The following is a 23,883-nucleotide window of genomic DNA, read 5'->3' on the forward strand; positions in this document are numbered from 1 at the left end:
CACCTAGGTGAGAAGGGCATTTCTTTTCCACTGGAAGGAAAGCACAAAGTCCTGGTGTTTGGTGGCAGATGAGAGACAGCCTGCAAGAGGCCAAGGCCAGCCAGCTGTCTGTGCTGGCAGATTTTGGCTGGGATTTTGGCTCTATATAGTGATTCTTTAATATTTTTTATTTTTAGGGGGAGTACCAATTTCAGCCTTGGGCACCAGGAAGAAGGGAAAGTTCTGTTCCACAGGAAGGAAAGCACAGAGCCCCAATGCTCCAGAGGCAGGTGAGAGGCAGCCCTTGACATGCCAGGATCAGCCAGATCTTTCAGGCAGCCCCCAGGAAGCCAAACCCACCAGATCTGTTCCATGGTCCCTTGGTTCCATGGGGCCCCACGGTGTCACAATGTTCTCCTTGCTTCTGCAGTGTCACAATGGCCCCTTGCTTCCATGAGGCCCTGCAGGGTCACAATGGCCCTTTGGTTCCCCACAGTGTCACAATGGTCTCCATGATTCCATGGGGCCTTGCAATGCCACAATGGTTTCCATGGATCCATGGTGCCCTGCAGGATCACAGCGGCCCTTTGGCTGCACCAGGCCCTGTAATGCAACAATGGCCTCTTGGTTCCACAAAGCCCTGCTGCTTCACAGCGGCCCCTTGGCACCATGCAGCCCAGCAGTGACACAGTGATGTTCTTGGTTCCACGGGGTCCCCACAGTGTCACAATGGTCCCTTGGATCCATGGTGTCCTGCAGATTCATAATGGCTCCTTGCTTCCATGAGGTCCTCACAGCGTCACAGTATTCTCCCCAGGGAGGAAACCACAGAGCCCCAGTGTTTCAGGACACTGAAACTGATGAACTGCTGTTACCAGAGGCCAATGCCAGACACACCTGTCTGTCCTGGAAGGTTTTTCTGGGAGCAACCCTTGGATATACGGAATTTTGACTGTAGAATCCCAAGTTCAGCCCTTTTTGTCTGGAGGAGATGGCCACTTCCATACAAAAGGAAAGCATGCAGCCCCAGTTTTTGGAAGGCAGGTGAGAGTCAGCCCTCAGGAGGCCAGGGCCAGCCAGACCTGTCTGTAATAGCACCTTTTGTGTAGGAGCAATTTTTGGATCTAGGACTTTTGAAGGGGGATCCCAATTTTGGCCATGGGTACCTAGAGAAGAAGGATGGTTCTTTTCCATAGGAAGGAAAGCACTGAGCCTCAGTGTTTCAGGGCAGATTAGAGGCAACTACCATAGCTGAAGGCCAACCAAAGCAATCTGTCCTGTCAGCTTTTGTCTGGGAGCAATCCCTGGATATTGAGAATTCTGGGGGAGGAATCCCATTTTGGCCATGGATGCTTGAATGAGATGGACATTTCTTCTTCATTTGAAGGAAAGCCAAGAACCCCAGTGTTTCAGGGGCACATAAGAAGAGACCCTCGACATGCCGAGGGCAGCTGGACCAGTCAGGCCAAGCCAAGCAGACCTGTTACCTGTTCCCTTGGATCCATGGGGCCCTGCAGTGTGACAATGGTTGTGTCGTATTGAATCCTTGGTTCCTTGAGGCCCAGCTGTGTCACATTGACCTCTTGTTTCCATGGGGCTCCACAGTGTCACTATGGTCCCCTTGGCTCCACAAGGTTCTGAAGTGCCACAATGGCCCTTTAGTTTCACAAGGCCTCAAAGTGTCAAAATGGACTCCATGGTTTCAGCCCTGCTGTGTCAAAATGGACCTTTGGTCCCATATGTGCCCCATAGTGTCACAATGGTATCCTTGGTTCCATAATCTCAGAATGGACCCTTCATCCCATGCAGACCCACAGTGTCACTGTAGTGCCCTTGATTCCATGAGGCCCTGCCATGCTGTAATGGCCCCTTGGTTCCAGTGGGTCCCAAAGTGTCAGAATGGTCTCCATTGTTCCATGAAGCCCTTCAATGTCACTGTGGTCCCCTTGGTTCTACAGGGCCCCACAGTGTAACAATGGACTCGTGGTTCCATGAGGTTTCTCAGTCACAATGGTCTCCTTGGATCCACAGTGTCACAATGGCCCCTTGGCTCCATGACGTGACACAGTTTAATGACAGACCCTTGGTTCCACAAGGCCTTGGAGTGTCACAATGGAGCCTTGGTTCCATAAGCTTCCATAGTGTCACCATGGTCTCCTGGGATCCAGATTGTCACAATGGACAATTGGTTCCATGATAACCTGCTGTATCACATTAACCCTTAGTGCCATGAGATTCTGGAGTGCCACAATGGTCTCCCTGGTTCAACATGGATTTGGAATATCACAATATGTGCTTGGTTACATGAGCTTCCATAGTGTCACAATGCTCTCCTTGTTTCTGCAGTGTCATAGGGGACCCTTGGTTCCATTAGGTTCCTAAATGTCACTGGTGTCCTTGGTTCCATGTGACCCTGCTGTGTCACCACAGCCCCTTGGTTCCAGGAGTTTCTGTGCTGTCAACAATGGTTCCTTTGTTCCAATGGGGGCTGCAGTGTCACACTGGACCCTGGGTTCCATGAAGTTCTTCAGTGTCACAGTGGCCCCTTGGATCTGTGAGGTCACATAGTGTCACCATGGTCTCCTTGGATCTGCATTGTCATAAGGGACCATTGGTTCCATGTGGCCTGGCTGTGTCACAATGGTCTCCTTGATTCCCTAATTCCCCTCAGTGTCACAATGGAGCCTTGTTTCTCTGAGGCTCTGAACTGTCACAATTGTCTCCTTGGTTCCATGAGTCCCCACTGTGTCACAATGGGCTCCTTGGTTCCATGACGATACAAAAGTTTGAATAAACACTGAGCAATACCTCCCTCGCAAATCTGGGAACATCTGTCTGCATTCAAAAGAAAGGTTAAAGGTGAGAATGGCACCAGCAGCTTCCATCTGAGACAGAGATCCAGAGAAAGGACAGGGACAGAGAATTCAGGTGGAAGATTCAGAGAATTCTGCTTACAAAGATCATTTCTGGTCACACTGTCCCTTGTAGAAAGGAGACATCATTCCAGGCAGCCTGGACTGATCATGTGGTTCCTCAGTGGGGTTTGTTGTTCAGGAAACCTGCTCAGAATTTTCCATTCTTTCCTCACAAACAGGAAAACTTCTCCTGGGCCTGTGTGCAGGCAGAGCCCTGAGGAGAGCAGGTGGGACATGGTGAAATGGGTTGGGACACCCAGCTGCAGAGCTCAGGGGACAAGGTTCTGGTGCAGGGCACAGGGATGTCAGTCCCAGGTGGGCGATGTCAGACACGGTGAGGCTGGGGGTGAGGAGCAGGTTCTCCAAACAGGGTCAGCCTGCAAGGGGTTCATTCTTCTGTGTGCCCACACCTCCTAAGGAGACCTTCAGCATCAAGATCACTTGGGAAATACTTCTATCAGCTATTCTCTGAACTGTAATTTAAAACAAACAACTCACTTGATTCAAGAAAAAAAGTGATATGGCTCACTTTGAAATCTTCCTCCTTAACAGAACTCCAAACTGACTCCAATCAGCTGCACAAGTCCTGGAGTAAGACAAAGAGTTCCAGAAGGCTTTCTGTATTTTCATCAGCCTCACAGTGGATTTGGGGCTGAGTCCAGGACCCTCAGGCACTGAGAGAAGGTTGAAGAAGCCGCTCAAGGAGTCAGAAGCAAAACTCCAAGTCCCTTGGAGCATCACTGGCCCCACTGAGGGCAGGGACTGCCAAAGGCTCCCCAGGGACTGGTGAGAGCAGATCCTTGAGGCCAGGATTGCAGGAGCCCGAGGCTGTGAGCAGGGAACTGCAATGCTGAGCAAGGCCTGGGCTGGGTGGAGGAAGCAGAAAGGCCAAGGCCTGAGCCCAGGCCTGGCCCAGCAGGGCCTGTCCCTCACGGGTGGCTCGGGGCTGTTGCTGGGGCAGTGGGATGGCAGGGGCAGCAAGGACAAATGTCATCAAGCTGTGTGACACTCCAGATGCTCATGGAACCAAGGGCCAGTGTGACACAGCAGGGCCTGATGGAAACAAGAGGCCATGCTGAGCCTGCCCGCCTGTAACACCGCAGAACACTGAAATGCTGGGGGTGACCAAAGGTTCCTTTAGTCAAGTTTAGTGCACAGGAGAAACCCCAGACAGATATTCTCAAGAGGTCAAAATGACAAAAAATTTTACTGGTATAGAAAACCAAGGAACTTTGGAAAAGGATTTAATACAACATCCAACTCAACATAAAACCCTTACCATAGCAGGAACTTCATTAACTTTTCCCACTTAACCTCAAAACCTTTAAACATTTAGGTTGTTGCGGTGCCCAAAAATAATGGTGTTCAATATAAAGAGCATTAGAAGGAAAGAGAGACAGAAAGACAGAAGCTCTATAGACAGACACACACATGGTTCCCAGCTCCTAGGGTTCCAGTGTGGGTGAGACACAGACCCCAGGAGAAGGCAGGGTATGGACCATGGGCTGAGCGCCTGCTCTGTGTTTTAAGCCCCTGGGCCTTCGTGGGCCTCCCCCAGGTGGGACTTGTGATTGCTGGGGCAATCAGAGCCTGGGTCAGCACCACCCCACTGTGTGACTGATTGACAGCTCATCCCCAGGTGTCTGGGACATTGATCTCATCCAGCCTCTGACAGTGACCATGGTGACACTGCAGAACCTCATGGAACCATGGATCAGTTGTGACAATGCAGATCCAAGGACACCATGGAGACACTTTGGAACCTCATGCATTCATTCTGACACTTTTGTGCCTCATAGAGTCAAGAAGAGCCTTATGAAACTCAAGGGCCCCAAGGACCAAGGGTTCATGGTGACCTTGTGAAGCTCATAGTGTCATGGAGGAGCCATTGCGACACAGTGAGAGCACGTGGAGCCGAGGGGCCATTGTGACACATCAGGGCATTGTGGAAGCATGAAGCCATTGTGACATTGCAGGACCTCATGGTGTCATTGGGCCATTGTGCCACTACAGAAGCAAGGGGAACATTGTGACCCTGCAGGGCCTCATGGAACCAAGGCATGTTAACTGGAAGGTGCCAGCACAGGCAGGTCAGGCTGCCCTTGGCCTCTTGGGGGCTGCCTCTCCCCTGCTTTGCAAACACTGGGGCTCCAGGCTTTTCTTCCAGGGGAAAAGAACTGTCCTTCTTAAGGTGTCTGTGGTCAAAATTGAGGTTCCTCCTCCCAAATTCCATATATTCAAGGATTGGTCCATGACAAAAGCTGCCAGGACAAACAGGTCTGGCTGGCTTTGCCTCCCAGGAGCCACCTCTCATCTGCCTTTGAAACACTGGGGCTCTGTGCTTTCCTTCCAATGGAAAAGAACCATCCTTCTAATCTACACAGAAATGGCCAAAATTGGGATTCCACCTCTGAAATTCCCTATATCCAAGAGTTGCTTTCAGACAAAATCTGCCAGGACAGAGAGGTCTGGCTGGCCTTGGCCTCTGATGTCTGCCTTTCATCTGCCCCTGAAACACCGGTGTTCTGTGCCTTCCTTCCTATCGAAAAGAACCATCCATCTCCTCCATGTGTCCATGTCTGAAATTAGGATTCCACCTCTAAAATACTGTAGATCCAAGGGTTGCTCCCAGGCAAAATCTGCCAGTACTGTCAAGTCTGGCTGGCCTTGTGCTCTGGTGACTGCCCCTGCACCACTGGGGCTTGATTCTTTCCTTCTATGGAGATCACTGGAACACTGTGGGGACCTCATGATGAAACTGGAGGAAATTAAAATTAAAATTAAAGTATTAAGAGTAAAAATACAGGAGGATGCTTTAACTAGAAGGGGGGGTGACATGATTCTATGAATGCTTAATGTTCATTGTCTTTGCAAGAATAGGAGAACAGAGCAAGGCTACAAGATAAGATGGAACAAGAATGCATAAACAGGGTGGAAGAACGAGGCCTCTTCCATATAAGGGGGTTTCCTCAGACCCCTGAGCAAGTGAAAACTGGTATCAAGGTCTGGAAGGTGAGGAAAAGCTAATACACATGTGCAAAGAAGGCGAGGTGGAAAGTTCAACTGAGAAGAAGACTCTTTACTTCATCCCAAGGACCCCCACATGACCACCAGAGCGACCAACATGGAGCAGTGCACAGTCACAAAGAGGTATGGAATTAATTTTAATACCAAGAGGGGACAAGCATGGTTAGGAAATGAATATGTATTAGGTGCATTGTACAATTCTAACTTGTAGAGAATAGAAAGAGAAGCACAGGTCACCAAAGTTGTGCATGTTTTTGGAGGAGCTATCCCCCATGCACCTCAGCGCTGAATAAATTATTCATACCTACTTTGCAACTTTTACGAGTTGTGGAGTTGTTCTGCGCTTCATTATTGGCGAGCCAGCCAGGAGATCTGTCTGGCTGGGGGAGCAGCACCAGGGCAGACACCCTGAAGGGTGCCCCGGGATTTTTTCCTGGAGGGATCCTGAACCTTGGCTCGCTTGCCTTGGGGACATCGAACGACCTGCTGGCAGTGTGGATGAAGCAGTATATAATAAATATCTATAACAGGACTGCTGGTGACTCGTACAGAGACGTCTGACACTCAGCACAGTCTCAGTGGGCTTGCAAGCTGCTGGCCAAGGGGCCCAGAGACAGAGGGAGAGGGGTCGATCCCCGGCTGATAACGCCACTGACAGAGGGGTCTCACTGAGCTGATAGAGCAGCCCGCTAGCGATGATGGGGTGGGTTGAATGAACCCTTGATTTTGCTGCTGTTTTGTGTGACTGTTAACTCGGGACATGTTGAGTCGTTGAGTGTGTCAGTGAGTGAATGAGCGAGTGTGGAGCTCTATGTGCCTTTCCAGCCTCGGGCGACTGAGGCGGCCGGAGAAAAGCAAAGGAGCGGGGTCAGTGTGGGGCAAGTGCAAGTGAGAAGGGAGGAGTGTTGTGCTTGAACACAGAGTGGTTAGTGTTTGTTTTAATAGTAGATCGACAAATTGAAGGAGTATCCCCACAGCAGTGGTTTGGACTTGATCCCTGGGAATTTATTGGTCCAGTAAATCATTGGATAGAAAGAGGGAATGAATTTGTCTAGGAGGGAGATAAGAAACCTCTGCAGGGAGATTGGTAACCTTGGACTGGAAACAACCTGAAGTAGGGATTCTGAGTATTCCAGAGGGGGTGAACAGGATAATTTGTCTTTGTGGGAGATTTAGAGCTGTCAGAGGATCAAGGCATCTCGCATGGAGTTTATTACAGTGTAGAGATTGTGAAAGACATTGGTATTGTTGCTCTAATAACCAGCAGGGTGTATGCCCCAAGTGTGAATTGCAAAACTATCCTAACCAAGTCAGTGTTGAACCTAAAATTCTGAAGCTAGTGTGTAGAAAGTCACATTGGGTGCCTGCAAATTTGGGTTGTGTGTGGGAAGAAAACTGGGAAAGAACAGTGAAATTGTGTGAGGAAAAGTTTGGGTGGAAACAAGACAAGACAAGAAGAAGAGAATGAGAACTGGACAAAGTGAAAAGATCCCTAAAGCCAGTCCATTAGGCTGTGTTATTGCACATTGGAAAAACGTTGCTGCACAAGGAGGCACAGAAACCAAGAGAGACCTTATTAGATTCTGCAAGGACTGGTGGCCTTTATATAAATTGGACAATGGAGCGAAATGACCACCCGGTGGAACTTTGGAATTTAGCACCCTATTACAGCTCATGCTATTTCTCGGGAGGGAAGGGAAGTGGACAGAGGTATCATATGCAGAAATGTTTTTCTCCCTTCAAAATCACCTCGAATGGCAGAGGGATTGTGGGCTCAGGGCTCCATCTGACCCTCTGGTATTGGCTTTAGAGAAGGAGAATAACACTAGGAGAGGAAAGCTCAAGTGGTGTTGTTCAGTGTGTAGTATAGGGCAAAGATGCACAAAATCTGATAAGGTTTACCAGACTGTGGCCCAGGAACAAGATCTGGCAGACGATTTGCTCAGGTCTCCCCAGATAAGACAGGAAAGGGATGAGGATGCAGACTCAGAGGATGCTGACCCCCCTCTGATCACACACCAGACTAGACAACAGATGTTGGAGTCTGTAAGTCAAGAGTCTCTCTGAATTCTTCAGAGAGAAATCAGAGTGCAGGGATTGAATTAAAACCTTTGGATTGATTCAAATATATTAAGCCACTCACACATAAAGTAGAGGTGTAAGTTTAAGTTTTAGAATAAGGAAGAAAGTAAGAATAAGTTTTATGTGCTTTTAGGTAGTAAAGATCTCAGAGACCAGTGTAGAAGCATGAGTTCTAGTGAGGGTTGAAAAATACAGCCTTAGATACTAGTGTTTCTGTGGAGGCTCCAGGAACATAGCTTTAGACACAATAAAACTATACTAAGAATATTGCTTACATTTTTTTAGCTAGAACAAGATAGAACATATGTGTAGTTTATACATAGCTGGTGTGCTAAGAAACTAGAATTAGGTTCGAGTTCATGTCTTTCTTGTTGGGAAGTTTGGATATAAGAATCTATGCACTGGGGAGAGACTCACATTTTGCTTCTTGCCTTTTGATTTTGTTCCTGCTCTCTCACTTCTCTCCTCACTGCCATCATTATCACCCAAAAAAGACAGGAGCTGCCCCAGCAACATCGGCCCTTCAGGACCTTTGGGAGCAGCTTCTGCTTCTGATTGGGACTTTACCTATTTAGGACTTTATACCAAAACTTTAGCATGGACTTGAACGCTTGTGACTCTTTGCCTTTTGAGACTGATGTGCCTTTGTTATAAACAACTTTATAGCAACTATTAGCTGCTCAGCTCTTTAAAGAAAACAATCACAACTCAGCTAACAGGCACACATATTACAGGCACCTCTGTGAGAGGCAGAGGGAGGAATGGTATTGGTTAAAGTTCCCTTCTCCACAATCGACTTGGAGGCATGGGAAAAGGTTGCTAGAAATTACCACAGTGATCCAGTTAACACGGCTAAATGTCTGAGATTTATAATAAAACAACATAATCCAGATTGAAACAATATGCAATTATTATTGGATGCACTGACTGAGACAGAGAAACAATTAATTGTAAAAATGGCAGGGGATCTGGCAGAAGATTATTATGAAAAGCAACAATTGGATGTGAAAGATTATTTCCCACTCCAAAATCCACAGTGGGACTCAAACAGATCAGCAGAATTGAGAAAGTTGGAAAGCTATCAGCAGTGGATTGCAAAGGGAATGGAAAAAGCCATTCCCAGAACTACAAAATGGTCAGCATTGTATGAAATTAAGCAGGGGCCCTCTGAGTCACCATCTGAATTCCTCGATCGATGAAGGGATGCAATGTGCTGCCACACACCACTGGAGCCTGGGTCTGACACAGGGACACAGCAGCCAGTCAGTTTATTCCTGGGGCAACCTACGGGTGACATAAGATGGAAACTTCAAAAGATATGGGGGGTGGATTGGAGGAACTTAGAGACTCTGGTGAATGAGGTGTGGAACATCTTTAGTAACTGGGAAGAAGGAAGAAGGAAGTTTGTAGCTGTCATAAGCGAGGGGGAGAGAGGAAGACACGGACAGGGACCACCTAGACAAGGCCCATCCTGGTTGGGCAGAGACCAGTGTGCAATCTGTAAGAATTGTGGTCACTGGAAAAATTAATGCCCAGAACAAAGATGGGTTGGCCTTCAGGAAAAGGGAGACCAGGAAAAGGGAAAAGTGATTGGACATGTGACAGAAGACTGAGGAGGACCAGTAGACCTCACCCCAGAAGATCCACTGGTGATAAAATTGAAGCTGGGGGGAAAAAGAGAAAGAGGTGGAATTCCTGGTTGACTCTGGGGAAACATATTCAGCTCTGAATAAAACACTGGCACCTGTGGGGAAGGACTATGTTACAGTAATAGGAGCAACTGGCCAACCTGAAAAAGCATATTTTTACAAACAAAAGTATAGGCTTGGAAAGCAATGGGGTATTCATAAATCTCTATACCTGCCTAGTTCCCCGAGACATCTTTTGGGGAGAAACTTGTTAGAACAATTACAAATAATCATTAAATTTAAAAATGGGGAATTTATTCTGGAAGTAAATGATGAACAGCACATAGAGGCATTAAGTTTAATGTTAACAGCCATTCAAATGGAGGGAGAAGTTAGTGAAGAAATAATGAGTCAAGTGTTTCCTGGAGTGTGGGCTTCTATTGTACCAGGACGGGCGAAAAATGCATCTCTTATAGTAATTAAACTGAAGGAAGGAAAACAACCAGTTAGAATTAAACACTACTCTTTGAAAAGGGAAAACAGGGAGGGAATTATTCCAATAGTTGAAAACCTTTCGCAAACAGGGTTATTAAAAGAGTGTCCATCTGAGTTTAACACTCCTTTTTTACTGGTCCAAAAACCTGATGGGTCATATCAGATACTACAGGATCTAAGGGTTGTTAACAAAATAACTGAAGATCTCTATCCTGCGGTAACAAACCCATACACTTTGCGAACGTGCCTAACACCAGAACTAACTTGGTTTACCATTTTAGACTTGAAAGATGCCTCCTCTTGCCTCCCTCTCCATGAAGACAGCCAGAAAATATTTGCATTTGAATGGGAAAACCAGCTCACATGGATGGTGTTGCCTCAGGGATTTAAAACTCTCCTACCCTGTTTGGAGAACAACTTGCCAAAGATCTGGAATTCTGGGAGGCTCCCCCAGAAGAAGGAAAGCTACTGCAGTACATGGAATGATCTCCTCATAGCCACCCGGATAAAAGAGGCATGTGCAGCCTGCACAGTAACCCTCCTAAACTTTCTAGGAATTGAGGGATACAGGGTATCAAAGAAAAAGGCCCAGGCAGTGAAGTGAAAGGCAATTTATCTGGGTTATGAAATTAGCGTGGGACATCAGACTGTAGGGCAAGATCACAAGGAAGAGATCTGCAAAACCCCAAAGCCTCAAACAGTGAAGGAACTGTGAAGATTCTTAGGAATGACAGGGTGGTGCCAATTATGGATTTATAATTATGGTGTACTTATGAAACCCCTGTACGTGCTGATTACAAATGGGAACAGAGAACTCCAGGGGACAAAAGAGGCCACTCGGGCCTTTCACCAGCTGAAGAATGCTCTAATGTCAGCTCTGGCTCTCAGACTCCCAGATGTGAGTAAACCATTCTTTCTGTTTTCCCATGAGAAGCAGGGAATTGCCCTGGGGATACTGGCCCAGGGCCTGGGTCCATACCAGAGAGCAGTTGCTTGCTTCTCCAAACAACTGGACACAACAGCCAAGGGATGGCCGGGATGCCTCAGAGCCCTTGCAGCAGTGCTGCTGAATATTCAAAAGGCACACAAATTCACCCTGGGCCAGACAATGACTGTATTGGTGTCTCACACAGTGTCTGCAGTCCTGGAAGTAAAGGGTGGGCACTGGCTCTCCCCACAGAGGTTCCTAAAATACCAAGCCATCATGGTAGAACAAGACAATGTAGAGATAATTGTGACTAACATTATCAACAAAGCTTCTTTTCTTAGTGGAAATCAAGAAAAGTGATTTTTTTACACCATGACTGTCTGGAGATTATCAAAGCCTCCTACTCCAGCCACCCATATCTGAAGGACACCCCTTTGGATGACACCCAAACCTGTTCCACTGATGGAAGCAGCTACGTCGTCAGTGGAAAATGACATGGTGGGTATGCAGTTACCACCTGCAAAGAGGGAACAGAATCTGGAGCCTTGCCAATAGATACCTCTTCACAAAAAGCTGAGATAATTGCTCTTACCCACACCTTAGAGATCATGAAAGGAAAGAAAATAAATATTTATAGAGACTCAAGATATGCATTTGGGGTTGTACAAACACATGGAGCCATCTGGAAAGAAAGGGGACTGTTAAACTCACAAGGGAAAAACATCAAACATGCACAGGAAATATTGCAGCTACTGAAAGCAGTTCAGCTACCTGAGCAGGTAGCAATTATGGACATTAAGGAACAGCAGAATGTGAGCTCAGAACTGGAGGAAGGAAATGAGCTGGCAGACAGAGAGGCAAAAGAAGCAGCAAAAGGTGAGATGACGATTGAGGGAGCTTTAATTCCAGATGGACTGTTCTCCCTTGAAGGTAAGCCAGTATATACCAGAAGGGATAGAAAACTAATTAAGGATCAAGGAGGAACGTATAACCAAGAGGGATGGGCTGTTACTGCAGAAGGGACAATGGTCATCCCTTCCCACCTGTTATGGTCATTAGTAAGGGAAGAGCACCAGAAAACACACCAGGGAACAGATGTCCTGTATAGCTATCTAATTGAAAAGATTACTGCCAGAAATTTATACTCTATTATCGTTCAGGTAGCCCAGCAGTCTGACATTTGGCTCCAGACCAAACCCAAGAATATCCCCAAACCAAAACTTGGTCAAATTGGAAAATGCAATGGTCTTGGGCAACAGCGGCAAATTGACTTTTCAGAACTCCCAAGAAAAGGGGGGTATTGATATTTGCTGGTGTTAACAGACACTTTTAAAGGTGGACAGAGGCTTTTCCCACCAGAACTGCCAAAGCCTGAGAGGTAAGCAGGGTATTGTTACAAGAGATAATCCCACGCTTCAGAGTTCCAGCCACAATATCTTCAGATGGAGGCCCACATTTTATTTCAAAAATAGTACAACAAATCAGTCGTCATTTGGGCATAGACTGGGAGCTCCATACTCCATATCATCCCCAGTCAAGTGGCCAAGTTGAAAAAATAGATCATTTAATTAAGCTAGGACAAGAAGCTCATTTACCCTGGCCTCAATTTCTCCCACTGGCATTACTGTGGATCCAAACCAAGACTAGAGCCAAAGAAAATCTAAGTTCCTTTGAAATGCCTTATGGGAGACCATATGGAGTGCAAAAGGGATTGTCTACCCAAGTGGGGAAGAGAGGCTGCCTGCCTATACGATAGCCTTAAGTAAGCAACTCAGAGAAATTGAGAAACAGGTGGCTGGAACTCGGGGCAGAGGGCTGGATGGACCAGTGCATGACATACAGCCCGGAGATTATGTATATGTTAAGTCTCTTACAGAAAAACTTTGTAGCCACTATGGGAAGGACCATTCAGGTGCTTCTCACCATCTTCACTGAAGTTATGATCAAGGAACAGAGTGCCTGGATTGACCATTTTTGAGTGAAAAAGGCTCCAGAAGCCCCTTGGAAAGTAACACGGGGTGACAATGAAATGAAATTAAAATTTACTTGAGCAAAATGAGTACATTGTGGTTGGGAATATTCAATAATTTAGCTCACAGAAATCTAGTCAATAGAAGAGTTTTGTTTGTTTTGCTTGTAGTCATAAGTGTAATCCAAGAATTGGAAAGCACCTCTAGCCAGAATAATGCTGAATGGCCTTGGTCCCAAGCTTTCATTCAGTACACTGGATCCATGGGAAAGTGTTCTGATATAAAATACCCAAGCTGCCATGAAAGACGTCTGGCTGCCCTCGCTTACAGTGGCTGCCTCTCATCTTCTTCCAAAACACTTGGACTTTCTGCTTTTCTTTCATATGGAAAAGCCCATCTATCTTGACATGGTGTCCATGGCCAAAATTTGGATTCCTCCTCCCAAATTCCATATATCCAAGGATTGCTCCCAGACAAAAGCTGCCATTCCTGTCAAGACTGGCTGGCTCTACCTCCTGAGGGCCAGCTCTAACCTGCCTTCCAAACACTGGGGCTCCATGCTTTCCTTTTTATGGAAAAGACTCGTCCTGCTTGTCCAGACACAAATGGCCAAAATTGGCATTCCACATTCAAAATTCTCTATATCCAAGTGCTACTCCCAGACAAACCTGCCAGGACAGAGAGATGTGGCTGGCCTTGGTCTCTGATGCTTGTGTCTCATCTGACTCTGAACCACTGGGACTCAGTGCTTCCCTTCCCATGGAGACCATTGTGACTCTGCGTGGGCTCATGGAAGCCAGGGGCCATTGTGACACTGCAGGGCTTGTGGAACCACAGGGACCACAGGGATGCTGTGGTGATCCATGGAACCAAGGGGACACTGTGGCACTGCTGAGCCCCAAGGAACCACGAGGCCTTTGTGACACAGCACGGCCCCATGGAACCAAGGGAACATGGAACAGCTCTGGCTGGCATGGGCTCCTGGGGGCTGCCTGAGAGGTTCAGATGACCTGGGCATGGTGAGAGCTTCTTCTCCAATGGACCTGGAGCAATGGGGCTCTGTGCTTTCCTTCCCATGGAACAAAACTGTCCTTCACTTCCAGGCACAAATGGCCAAAACTGGGATCCGTCCTCCAACATTCTGTATATCCAAGGATTGTTCCCATATGAAAGTTGCCAGGACAGACAGCTTTGGCTGGCCTTGGCCTCTTGGGGGCCACCTCTCATCTGCCTTTGAAACACTTTGGGGCTGTGCTTTTCTTCTCATGGAAAAAAATCTTTCAAGTCCAGACATCCAAGGGCAAAATTGGGAATTCATCTCCAAAATTCTATCTATCTAACTATAGCTCCGAGACAAAATCTGCCTGGACTGACAAGTTTAACTTCCCTTGGCTTCCTGAGGGCCACTCTCAGCTGCATTGAAACACAGGGGCTGTGCTTTCCTTCCTATGGAAAAGAACTAACCTTCTCTTCCAGGTGTCCATGGCAAAAATTAGAATTTGGCCTCAAAAATTCCATGTATCAAAGGATTGCTCCCAGAAAAACACAGCCAAGACAAACAGGTCTGGCTGACCTTGGCATCTGGTGAACGCCTTTCATCTTTCACTTCTGGGGTTCTGTGGTTTCCTTCCCACAGAAAAGAACTGTACCTCTTGTCCAGGTGCCCATGGACTCAAGCACTTGACCACTGTATATGGGCAAAGGAGCTCTGTGCTCAGTGGAGTGGAGACTGAGGACAGCAGAGGAGAGCCCAGGGAGGGATTGAAGATCAGTTTCAGAGATGGTGGATCCTTTTGACATAGATGAAAACAGCCACAGAAAGAAAGAATTAAGGCCAAATGCAGCTGGGGTGGTCCAGAGTTGACACAAGGATAAAGGAATTTCTCTCCCAGGGCAGGGCTGTGGTGCAACACATCCCCCAGAAGGAATCTGGAGAAGCCCAAGGCTCTGTGTGTGCAGGCAGAGGCAGGCAGGAGGCAGAGCTGTCAGCAAAGGAAGGGGCCAGCGAGGTGGGGCAGCCGGGGGATGACGACAGCCTGCAGGGACAGAGGCGCAGGGCATGGACACCGTAGGACAGCCTGGGCTGCAGAGGGCACAGGGATGGGCAGCAGCTGAAAGGCCCTGACACAGCCAACTCCTGCAGCACTTGGGCCATGCAGGCTGGCCCTGGGCCTGAGGCCAGCAGGGGACAAGTGAGCCTTGCTGTGCTGGGGCCTCATTGCCTCCTTGTCCCTGCTCAGCAGCCTGGCAGGGGCCGCCCCATGGTGCTGCCCTTGGCATTGCACATGCCCAGAGCCCAGTGGGCCGGGAAGAGCCCTGAGCAATGAGGGAGGGACAGGATCTGCCTTGCCAGGGGCTGGGGCTCAGCCCTTGGCCCTTTGCATTCCTGACACACATCCAGGTTTGCTCAGCATCACAGACAACTTTCCCTTGTTTGTCCCCACCTGTTATCAGTGCCTCCAGTGTATGCTCTAACTGGAACCAGGGGACACTTTCTGAGTCGTGTCCCTCAGTGGAATCCATTAAAACTTCAGGAAACTGTGGAGTTTGAATATGATTTTGACTTCTGAGAAGTTTTCCTTCAGCTCCCTCTCAGGGACTGATGTCCAGGGACTCAGCACTGTTGAAAAATCCCAGCTCTACAGAGACAGGGCAACTGAGAGGCTTTTAAAATATTTTCTTCAATTATCAGTCTCCTTGAAGGTTGAAACATAAGAGGTGTAAAACTCCATGCCATTCTATCTGAAGCCAACTTATTTCCTCGTTATAAAACCTTAGAAATATTTCTCAGCCTATTATCTTTTGCCACACAATGGTGCTAAGAATTCTAATGCCAATCATCTATTATTTTACAACACATGATCTTGCCAAAATGCATATTTCACAGTTCTAATTCTCCAAAAGATCTGAGCTTTTTGCAAGGCCGTTGTTTGAAACTTGTTTCTAGTTCAATCTGTCTCTCAGCAATGTCTTCTCTATTCCAGGGCCATTCTGAGTCAGCACACCTTATCTCAGAGTTTGCATCCAGATGTACAAGACTGTGTGAGCTTTCAGTCAGGCTTTGAGAATCCTTTACAAATCCATTTCTCACAAATATCAATCACAGAATGCTGCAATCACCTCTGCTCTAAAGACAACAGTAATAAAATACATGCTTCACAATTGGAATGGATATTTCTAAGGAGGTCATTGTCATATTTCTCCATAACTGGAGTTGAAAATCTTCTGAAAGAATTGGATCAGACCAGATGGAAAGCAAGTCAGAACTGTTGCTTTCAAGGAAACCTCTGAAGAATTAAGTATTATTCGAACTCCAAAATTTCTGATATTGCTCATGGGTCTCACTGAGGGACACGACTGAGAAAGTGTCCCCAGGTTCCAGTGAGAGCAGGAAATTGGAGGCAGAGATGACAGGTGGTGTGGGAAATGCAGGCACGGAGAGCTCTCAGGGCCTTGTGCATACAGGCTCAGAGATTGAGATGGATCCAAGGTTTGACCCAAGACCTTGGAGAAATCTTAGACAATCAGAGCATTCAAAGTACAATAGAGATAAAACAGGAATATAAGTTTTTAGTATAACTAGATCTATATTTTAAGCAAACAGAAATATGCATTATGTAAGCAAAGCAGTATGTTAAGTAAAATAGTAAAAGATTGTAAAGCTTTGCAATAGAACTTGTTATAATGTTAATTAGAAGTTTAAGATATATCAATGTAGGTTTGTGAAGTGTTATAGGATTGGTTGAAAAATGACACATTACTGTAAAGCCATGAGAAGGAAAGCAATTAATGATTGGTGTAAAAGGATGCTGGCAAACTTCACAGAATTATTTGATTGGCTAAAAAACTAACATAAGACATTGTAACTAAGAATGAGGAGGCTTCTGATAGTTTGGTGTTGGATGTAACAGCTTTAATGTCTGACCCTTCTATGAGACTGACACCATGAGGCCATAAACCATCTTTGACAACGTCTCTCAGTTGCCCCATCTCTTGTAATATCAATCTCCCAATGCACATTTTCTTGACATCAGACATGACTAATGAAATCAATAGGGACTTATGGACACCAGGTCTATCCCATTAAAGTCAATAGGGATTTAGGGACACCTGGTCTTTCCATTAAAGTCAATGAGATTTTTTAGGAAATTTGGCCCTAATATAGGGAAATTTAAGTAAATTTGGAGGAAATCTTGGGCTGAATTCTGGGAATTTCCACTCCAGGATTGCAGTGCCAATGCTCTGGATGTCCCGGATGAATTCCTGGAGGCCAATCCCAAATCCCTGATCCTTCACCTGCTGTCCATGCTGGAGCTGTGTTCCCAGGTAAGCCCAAAAATGTCCATTTTCATCCCAAAAGCTGGGAATTCCAAGCCCAAAATTGTGATTTTTAGCACCAAAAGTTTTGGGACGTTAGCTCTGCCCACTGAAGTCAAAGGGAATTGAAGGACACCAGGTCTACCCATTGATAGGACTTGATTGGGAAGTGTTACTCTTTAAACTGGGAGCACTGGGAAGGGCTGAGGGGGGACATTGGGGTTACTAAGAGCACTGAAAAAAGTGGGACCACTGGGAGGGATTTGTAGCGATAAATGGAGATAAACAGGACTCCAGGTCTAACCCGTTAAAATTAATAGGAATTTAGGGACAGCAGGTCTACCCTTTAAAGACAATGGGGTTTAGGGGCACCAGGCCTACCCAATCAAAGCAATGAGGATGTTTGAGACACTCGTTTTCGGGGGTCCCAAGGGGTTTTTGGTGATCCAGGTATCCAAGGAGTACCCAGGTGTATCCAGGTGATTTCTGGGGGTATCCAGGTGATTTTTGGGGATAGCCAGGTGTACCCAGGTGATTGCTTGGGGGGATCCAGGTGATTTTGGGCAGTATCCAGGTGTACCCCGATAATTTTCAGGGATATTCAGGTTATTTTTGGGGCACCCAAGTGCCCTGACTCAACCTGACAGGCCAGGAGAAGATGATGGCCACCGTCCTCCCAGTTGACATGGACACAGATGACTCTTGGCAGTTGTGGGGCTATCAGGGGGCACCCCAACATTCAGGGGTACCCCAAAACTCCAGGTGAGGACATCAGGGGTGGGAGGGAGTTCTGAATTACAACGGGAGAAGATGCAGTGCAGGTACAGCCAGGTGCTTTGGTGCATGGGGATGGTGAAGATGGTATTCTGCAGCAGCTCCAGCTCTGGGGTGGGCAAAGGAGGCACCCCAAAATCTCAGGGGGGCAGCAGGGGAAACCCCAATATCTCAGTGGGGACACCCAGTTATACAGGAGTTCAGGTCTGCCCATTGAAGTCAATGGGGATTTAGGAACACCAGGTCTACCCATTCAACACAACAGAACACACCAAGTGGCACTTTAGGTGAGGGAGGGGCTGGAAAATTTTGGGGATCTCGTAAAATTGTGGGAGATTTTTTGAGGAATCCCTCACCTTCCTTCAGCCTTCCAGGGGGCAGTGCCCTTGCTGTAGTTCCTGGTGGGCATCAGCAGCCCCAGGCAGTGTTGCCAGGCCAAGAAGTTGGAGAAGCTGCGGCTCAGCAAGGCCCTGGTGAAGGCCAGCTCGGCTTTGAGGACCTGCCTGGCTGTAAGTGCCTAGCAGTGTTCCCAGGTGTGGACTGGGAAGGCACCAGTATAAACCAGTAAGCATGTGGAGCCACTCCCGAGCTCCTGAGGCCTGTGGCAGCAGCTCCCAGTATAAACCAGTAAGGTCTCATGCACCCAAAACCATTCCCAGTGTAGTCTAGGGGCTCCTAGTGTGGTCTTGGGGATCCCAGTTTTATACTGGGAAGGCACCAGTATAAACCAGTAAGGCCAGCACTACCTGAAGTCACTCCCAGTATGTCCTAAGCCCCATCCCAGTATAAACCAGTAAGGCCAGCATCCCCAGAAGTTGTTCCCAGTGGAGTGCCAAGCATCCCCAAGCTCCCTCCCAGTATAACCCAGTACACCCCAGTCTGACCCAGTAAAATCCAGAATATCCCTCTATAACCCAGTATAAACCACTACAATCCAGTCACCCCCAGGACCACATCCCAATATAAAGCAGTATAACCCAGTATAACCCAGTGACTCCCAGCACACAAACCCAATATAAACCAGTGTAACCCAGTATGACCCAGTATAACCAAGTATAACCCAGCATAAACCAGTCACCCCCAGTACCACATCCCAGAATTACCCTGTACAAATCAGTAACCCCCCAGCAGCCAATCCCAGTACAAACCAGTATAAACCAGTACAACCAGTACACACAGTGCTAGGTCCTCCCAGACACTCACACACTTTCTCTCAGTATAACCCAGTAGAACCCAGTGACCTCAGCCTTTTCCCAGCACCCGCTGGACCCCATCCCAGCACAAACCAGTACAAACCAGTACAAGCCAGTACAAGCCACTCACAGTTGCAGGGGTCATCCACCAGGAGGTGCTCACACAGTGCCAGGTCCTCCCGGCCAGCAGGGGGCGCTGCAGTGTCCAGTGTGACCCTACAGAACCAAGGAAACCCCTGTGACACTGCGGGGCCCCACGGAACCAAGAGTCCATTGTGAGACACCTGGGCCACGTGGAGCCAAGGAACCATTGTGACACTGGGGAAACTCATGGCACCAAGAGTCCACTGTGACATTGTGGGGCCTCATGGAACCTGTGAGCCATTGTGACACTGCATGGCCTTGTGGAACCAAGGAGACCACGGTGACACTGTGGGGGCCACATGGAATCAAGAGTCCATTGTGACACTCTGGAACTACAGACACCATTGCTGAGAGTATGGAACTTCGAGGAACAAAAGTCCATTGTGACAGATCAAGGCCTCATGGAACCCAAAAGAGCCTTGTGACACCGTGGGACCCCATGGACCCAAATCTCCATTGTGAGAGAACTGAACCACACAGAACCAAGGGGCCTTTGTGACACTGCAGAGTCTCAGGGAACCCAGGAATCCAAAGGTCTCAAACATTCCATCCAGGGTTCAGAGTTGGGAAAGGGGAACCTCCTTGGTTGCACCCTGGCTGGCACACACTAAGAGAAGGTGTCTGTTTTCATTGAGGAAATTAAGGAGTTTTAGATTGCTTCAAAATTAAAAAAAAATGGGGGAGGGTAAATTCGTTTTGGCCTGAGTGCAGCCAACTCTCCAAGCAAAGCAGGTCCCAGGTGAGTGAGGACAGACAGGCTGGGGTTGGGCAATGTGGAGCAAGGTTGTCCACACTGGCTCAGACCTCAAGGCACAGCTTCTGTGAGCAGGCCAGACCTCCTGAGGAGAGACCCTGCATCAGTATCAACCACAGAATGCTGCAATCACCTCTGTTCAAAAGAGAACAGTAATAAAATACACTCTTCAAAATAGGAATGGATATTTCTTAGAATCTCTTGGAAATATTTCTCCATAACTGGATTTGAAAATCTTCCTAATGAACTGCACCAGACCAGAGGGAAATCAAGGCAGAGCCATGGTTTGCCAGGACTTCCTTGATCCCAATCAGCCCCGTGTTGCATTTGGTGCTGAGCCCTTGAACCTCAGGGCCTGAGAGGAGATTGCACAAACCTTTCCAGGACTTCAATCAGAAGAACCCAAAGTGTCTCACAGCATTAATGGGTCCCACTGAGGTCCATCCCCAACACAGGCTCCTCATGGACACATTGGAGGAGAGAACTGGAGGCCAGGATTACCCAAAAATCCCTCAGAGACTCAGAGAAGAAAGGAAAAGGAAAATACCTTAAAAAGCCGACCTACCTTGAACCATTATGAGCTCCACTGAGTGTTGTTACTTAGAAAGACTCTCAAGGGACTAATTAAAGCAGATAATTGAAGGCCCTGATTACAGAAAGCTCTCAGAGACTCCAAGGCAAAAGCAAAACCCAAAGTCCTCTGAAAAACCTGCAGTCCCTGGGAGCATGAAGGAGCCCCCAGGGCCATTCCTGACCAAGGCTCCCCAGGGACTCATCCCAGCAGATCCCTGAGGCCACTGGGATGTGGGGGGATGCTGAGGGCAGGACAAAGGGGTGCCAGTGGCCAGCCTTGCTGGGGCTGTGCCAGGAGGTCCCAGTGGCTCAGGACAAGGTGTCTCCTCCCAGCCCTTGGTGGCACAGACCCTGCTATGCCCCAGGGCACCAAGACTTGGCTTCTCTTTGTCCCCACCTGTCATCTCTGCCTCCAATTTCCTGCTCTGATGAGAACCTGGGAACACTTTCTCAGTTGTGTCCCTCAGTGGGACCCATTAAAACTTCAGGAAATTTTGGAGTTTGATTCTGACTTGGAGTTCTTGAGAGGTTTCTTTATCTCCCTCTCCGGGACTGATGTTCAGGGCCTCAGCACAAACCCCAAGAGGGTCATTAAAGTCCTTCTGCTGTGTCTGTGCTGCTGAGCTGGGCTGGGCTCCCTACACAGAAGGCGATCCTGGCAACCAAGAAGAGCTTCAAAAACACGTTTCTCTTCATGAGCAGCTCTTCTCCCAGCTCAGCAGGGATGGGGCACTGCCTGCAGCCACCCCGGGCACAGCACAGAGGCACAGAGAGCTTCAATCAGTCAGGGCTGGGAAGATGCTCAGAAGTGACTGGGGCAGAATCACTCCCAGCCCTTGACACAGGAAGCCTCTGGCTGCAGGACAATGCAGCTGCAGCTCCTGCACTGATCTCCTAAAGCCGCAACATCCCAGTGCCTGCAGACTGTGTGAGTACATTCTCTGATGATCTCTTGTGTAGAGCAGCCAGGGGTGCCCAGGGCTGTGGTGCAGAGCAGGGTCCTGCAGCCCAGGGTGCTGTGCTGGGGCAGGGACTCTGCTGCCTGCCAGGGACAGCTCTCAGCCAGCCCTGGGAGCTGCTCCCAGCACTGGGGGACAAGGTCTGGGTGGAAGGAGACAGCTGGTAAGGCTTGGAAGTGTTCTCCTTGTGTGATGAGGATGCTGCAGTGTTCAGGACTGCTCCCAGCATAACATTTAACTGCAGAATATTTCTAGGTAGATTACACAGGGAGCACAGTTAGGCAAGTTCTACACAAAAGGGAAAATTCTGCTTTTTAAATCTACTGCTCTGAGTTCCTTAGATGGGAAATTGCAGTCAGTGACAGAAATCAGTACAGGGTCCCTCACAGGCTGCATCAATGTTGCTTTTCCAGTCTCCTCAGGGTTGCTGTGATGTTGCCATCAGAGCCTGCACAGGCAGAGCTGACCCTGGGCAGTGCCGTGTGCCGGGAGGGGTCTGCAGGGCAGAGCTGAGCCCCCAGGGCTGGGCTGGGCTCTGGCAGCACTGGCAGGGCCCAGCCCTGGGTACAGGGAATCTCCAGGCAGCAGAGCCCTAGGCAGACAGTAGGGAGAAAGTGCCACCAAGCTGGGCTGGGATATTTCAAGTCCTCTCCAAACTGAACTATTTCATTATTACTTTTCTTACAGATCCCCATGCCAAGACACAGGAAATGTCCAACAGCAGCTCCATCAGCCACTTCCTCCTGCTGCCATTGGCAGACACGCGGCAGCTGCAGCTCCTGCACTTCTGCCTCTTCCTGGCCATCTCCCTGGCTGCCCTCCTGGCCAACGGCCTCATCATCAGCGCCGTAGCCTGCGGCCACCACCTGCACACCCCCATGTTCTTCTTCCTGCTCAACCTGGCCCTCAGCGACCTGGGCTGCATCTGCACCACTGTCCCCAAAGCCATGCACAATTCCCTCTGGGACACCAGAAACATCTCCTACACAGGATGTGCTGCTCAGCTCTTTTTCTTTGCCTTTTTCATGACAGCAGAGTTTTCCCTCCTGACCATCATGTGCTACGACCGCTACGTGTCCATCTGCAAACCCCTGCACTACGGGACCCTCCTGGGCAGCAGAGCTTGTGCCCACATGGCAGCAGCTGCCTGGGCCAGTGCCTTTCTCAATGCTCTGCTGCACACAGCCAATACATTTTCCCTGCCCCTGTGTCAGGACAATGCCCTTGGCCAGTTCTTCTGTGAAATCCCCCAGATCCTCAAGCTCTCCTGCTCCAAATCCTACCTCAGGGAACTTGGGCTCATTGTGATAAGTGCTGTTCTATATTTTGGTTGTTTTGTGTTCATTGTTTTCTCCTATGTGCAGATCTTCAGGGCTGTGCTGAGGATCCCCTCTGAGCAGGGAAGGCACAAAGCCTTTTCCACCTGCCTCCCTCACCTGGCTGTGGTCTCCCTGTTTCTCAGCACTGCAGCGTTTGCCTACCTGAAGCCCCCCTCCATCTCCTCCCCATCTCTGGATCTGGTGGTGTCAGTTCTGTACTCTGTGGTGCCTCCAGCCCTGAATCCCCTCATCTACAGCCTGAGGAACCAGGAGCTCAAGGCTGCAGTGTGGACAATAATAACTAGATAGTTTCAGAAACATTAAACTGCTGGCCAATTTCTGCAAATCACTTGTAATAAAAATCGGCTTTGATACTTCTTGTTGATTTAATTTTGCCGATTTTTTGCTTTGTTTTAATTTTTAATATTCTACACAAATAAATATCACTGTTTGTACCATGACTCATTTTGTTTCTCTCCACATTTGCTGTGGTCACTGACTGTGTAAATGAGCATCTGTGCTCTTGGTGCCTTAAAACGAACTAAAGGATCTTTGTCCCTGCAAAGTTTTCTCCAGAGATGCCCCTTTTGTTCCCATCTCTGGAGCTTCAGCAGCAATGTCTGTGTGTAGATCTGGGGGCAGATCAGTGCTGGCACAGCAGCTGTGCCCAGCAGCAGCAGCAGCACTTGGTGTTGCCAGTGCTGCTCCCGTGCCACTGCCCCGCTGCCCTCCTGGCCCTCGTGTTGCTGCAGGGCCTGAGTGGTCTCGGGGCCGGGCACAGCCCTGGGGGTGGCAGTGCTGGGGCTGCAGCAGGGACAGGCCATGG

General features: G+C 48.4%; 1 protein-coding gene across 1 annotated transcript; it reads left to right on the forward strand.

Moving 5' to 3' along the window:
• The first annotated feature begins 6,018 nt into the window (after positions 1-6,018).
• Positions 6,019-23,366, forward strand: LOC148220857 (olfactory receptor 14J1-like). Its single transcript, XM_088180643.1, has 2 exons — positions 6,019-6,044; positions 22,583-23,366. Exons 1-2 carry the CDS (start codon positions 6,019-6,021, stop codon positions 23,364-23,366), a joined length of 810 nt encoding a protein of 269 aa, XP_088036769.1.
• The last annotated feature ends 517 nt before the right edge of the window (positions 23,367-23,883 follow it).

The sequence above is a fragment of the Sturnus vulgaris genome, chromosome 30 (genome assembly GCF_052056855.1).
Source record: "Sturnus vulgaris isolate bStuVul1 chromosome 30, bStuVul1.hap1, whole genome shotgun sequence".
In the NCBI taxonomy this organism is placed as follows: domain Eukaryota; kingdom Metazoa; phylum Chordata; class Aves; order Passeriformes; family Sturnidae; genus Sturnus; species Sturnus vulgaris.

Bases quoted from the DNA above. Each gene is read 5' to 3' on its own strand.
- LOC148220857 (XM_088180643.1), top strand. From the start codon at position 6,019: ATGGAGCAGTGCACAGTCACAAAGAG. The intron at 6,045-22,582 runs GTATGGAATTAA...CCTCATCATCAG, and splicing joins CAGTGCACAGTCACAAAGAG to CGCCGTAGCCTGCGGCCACC.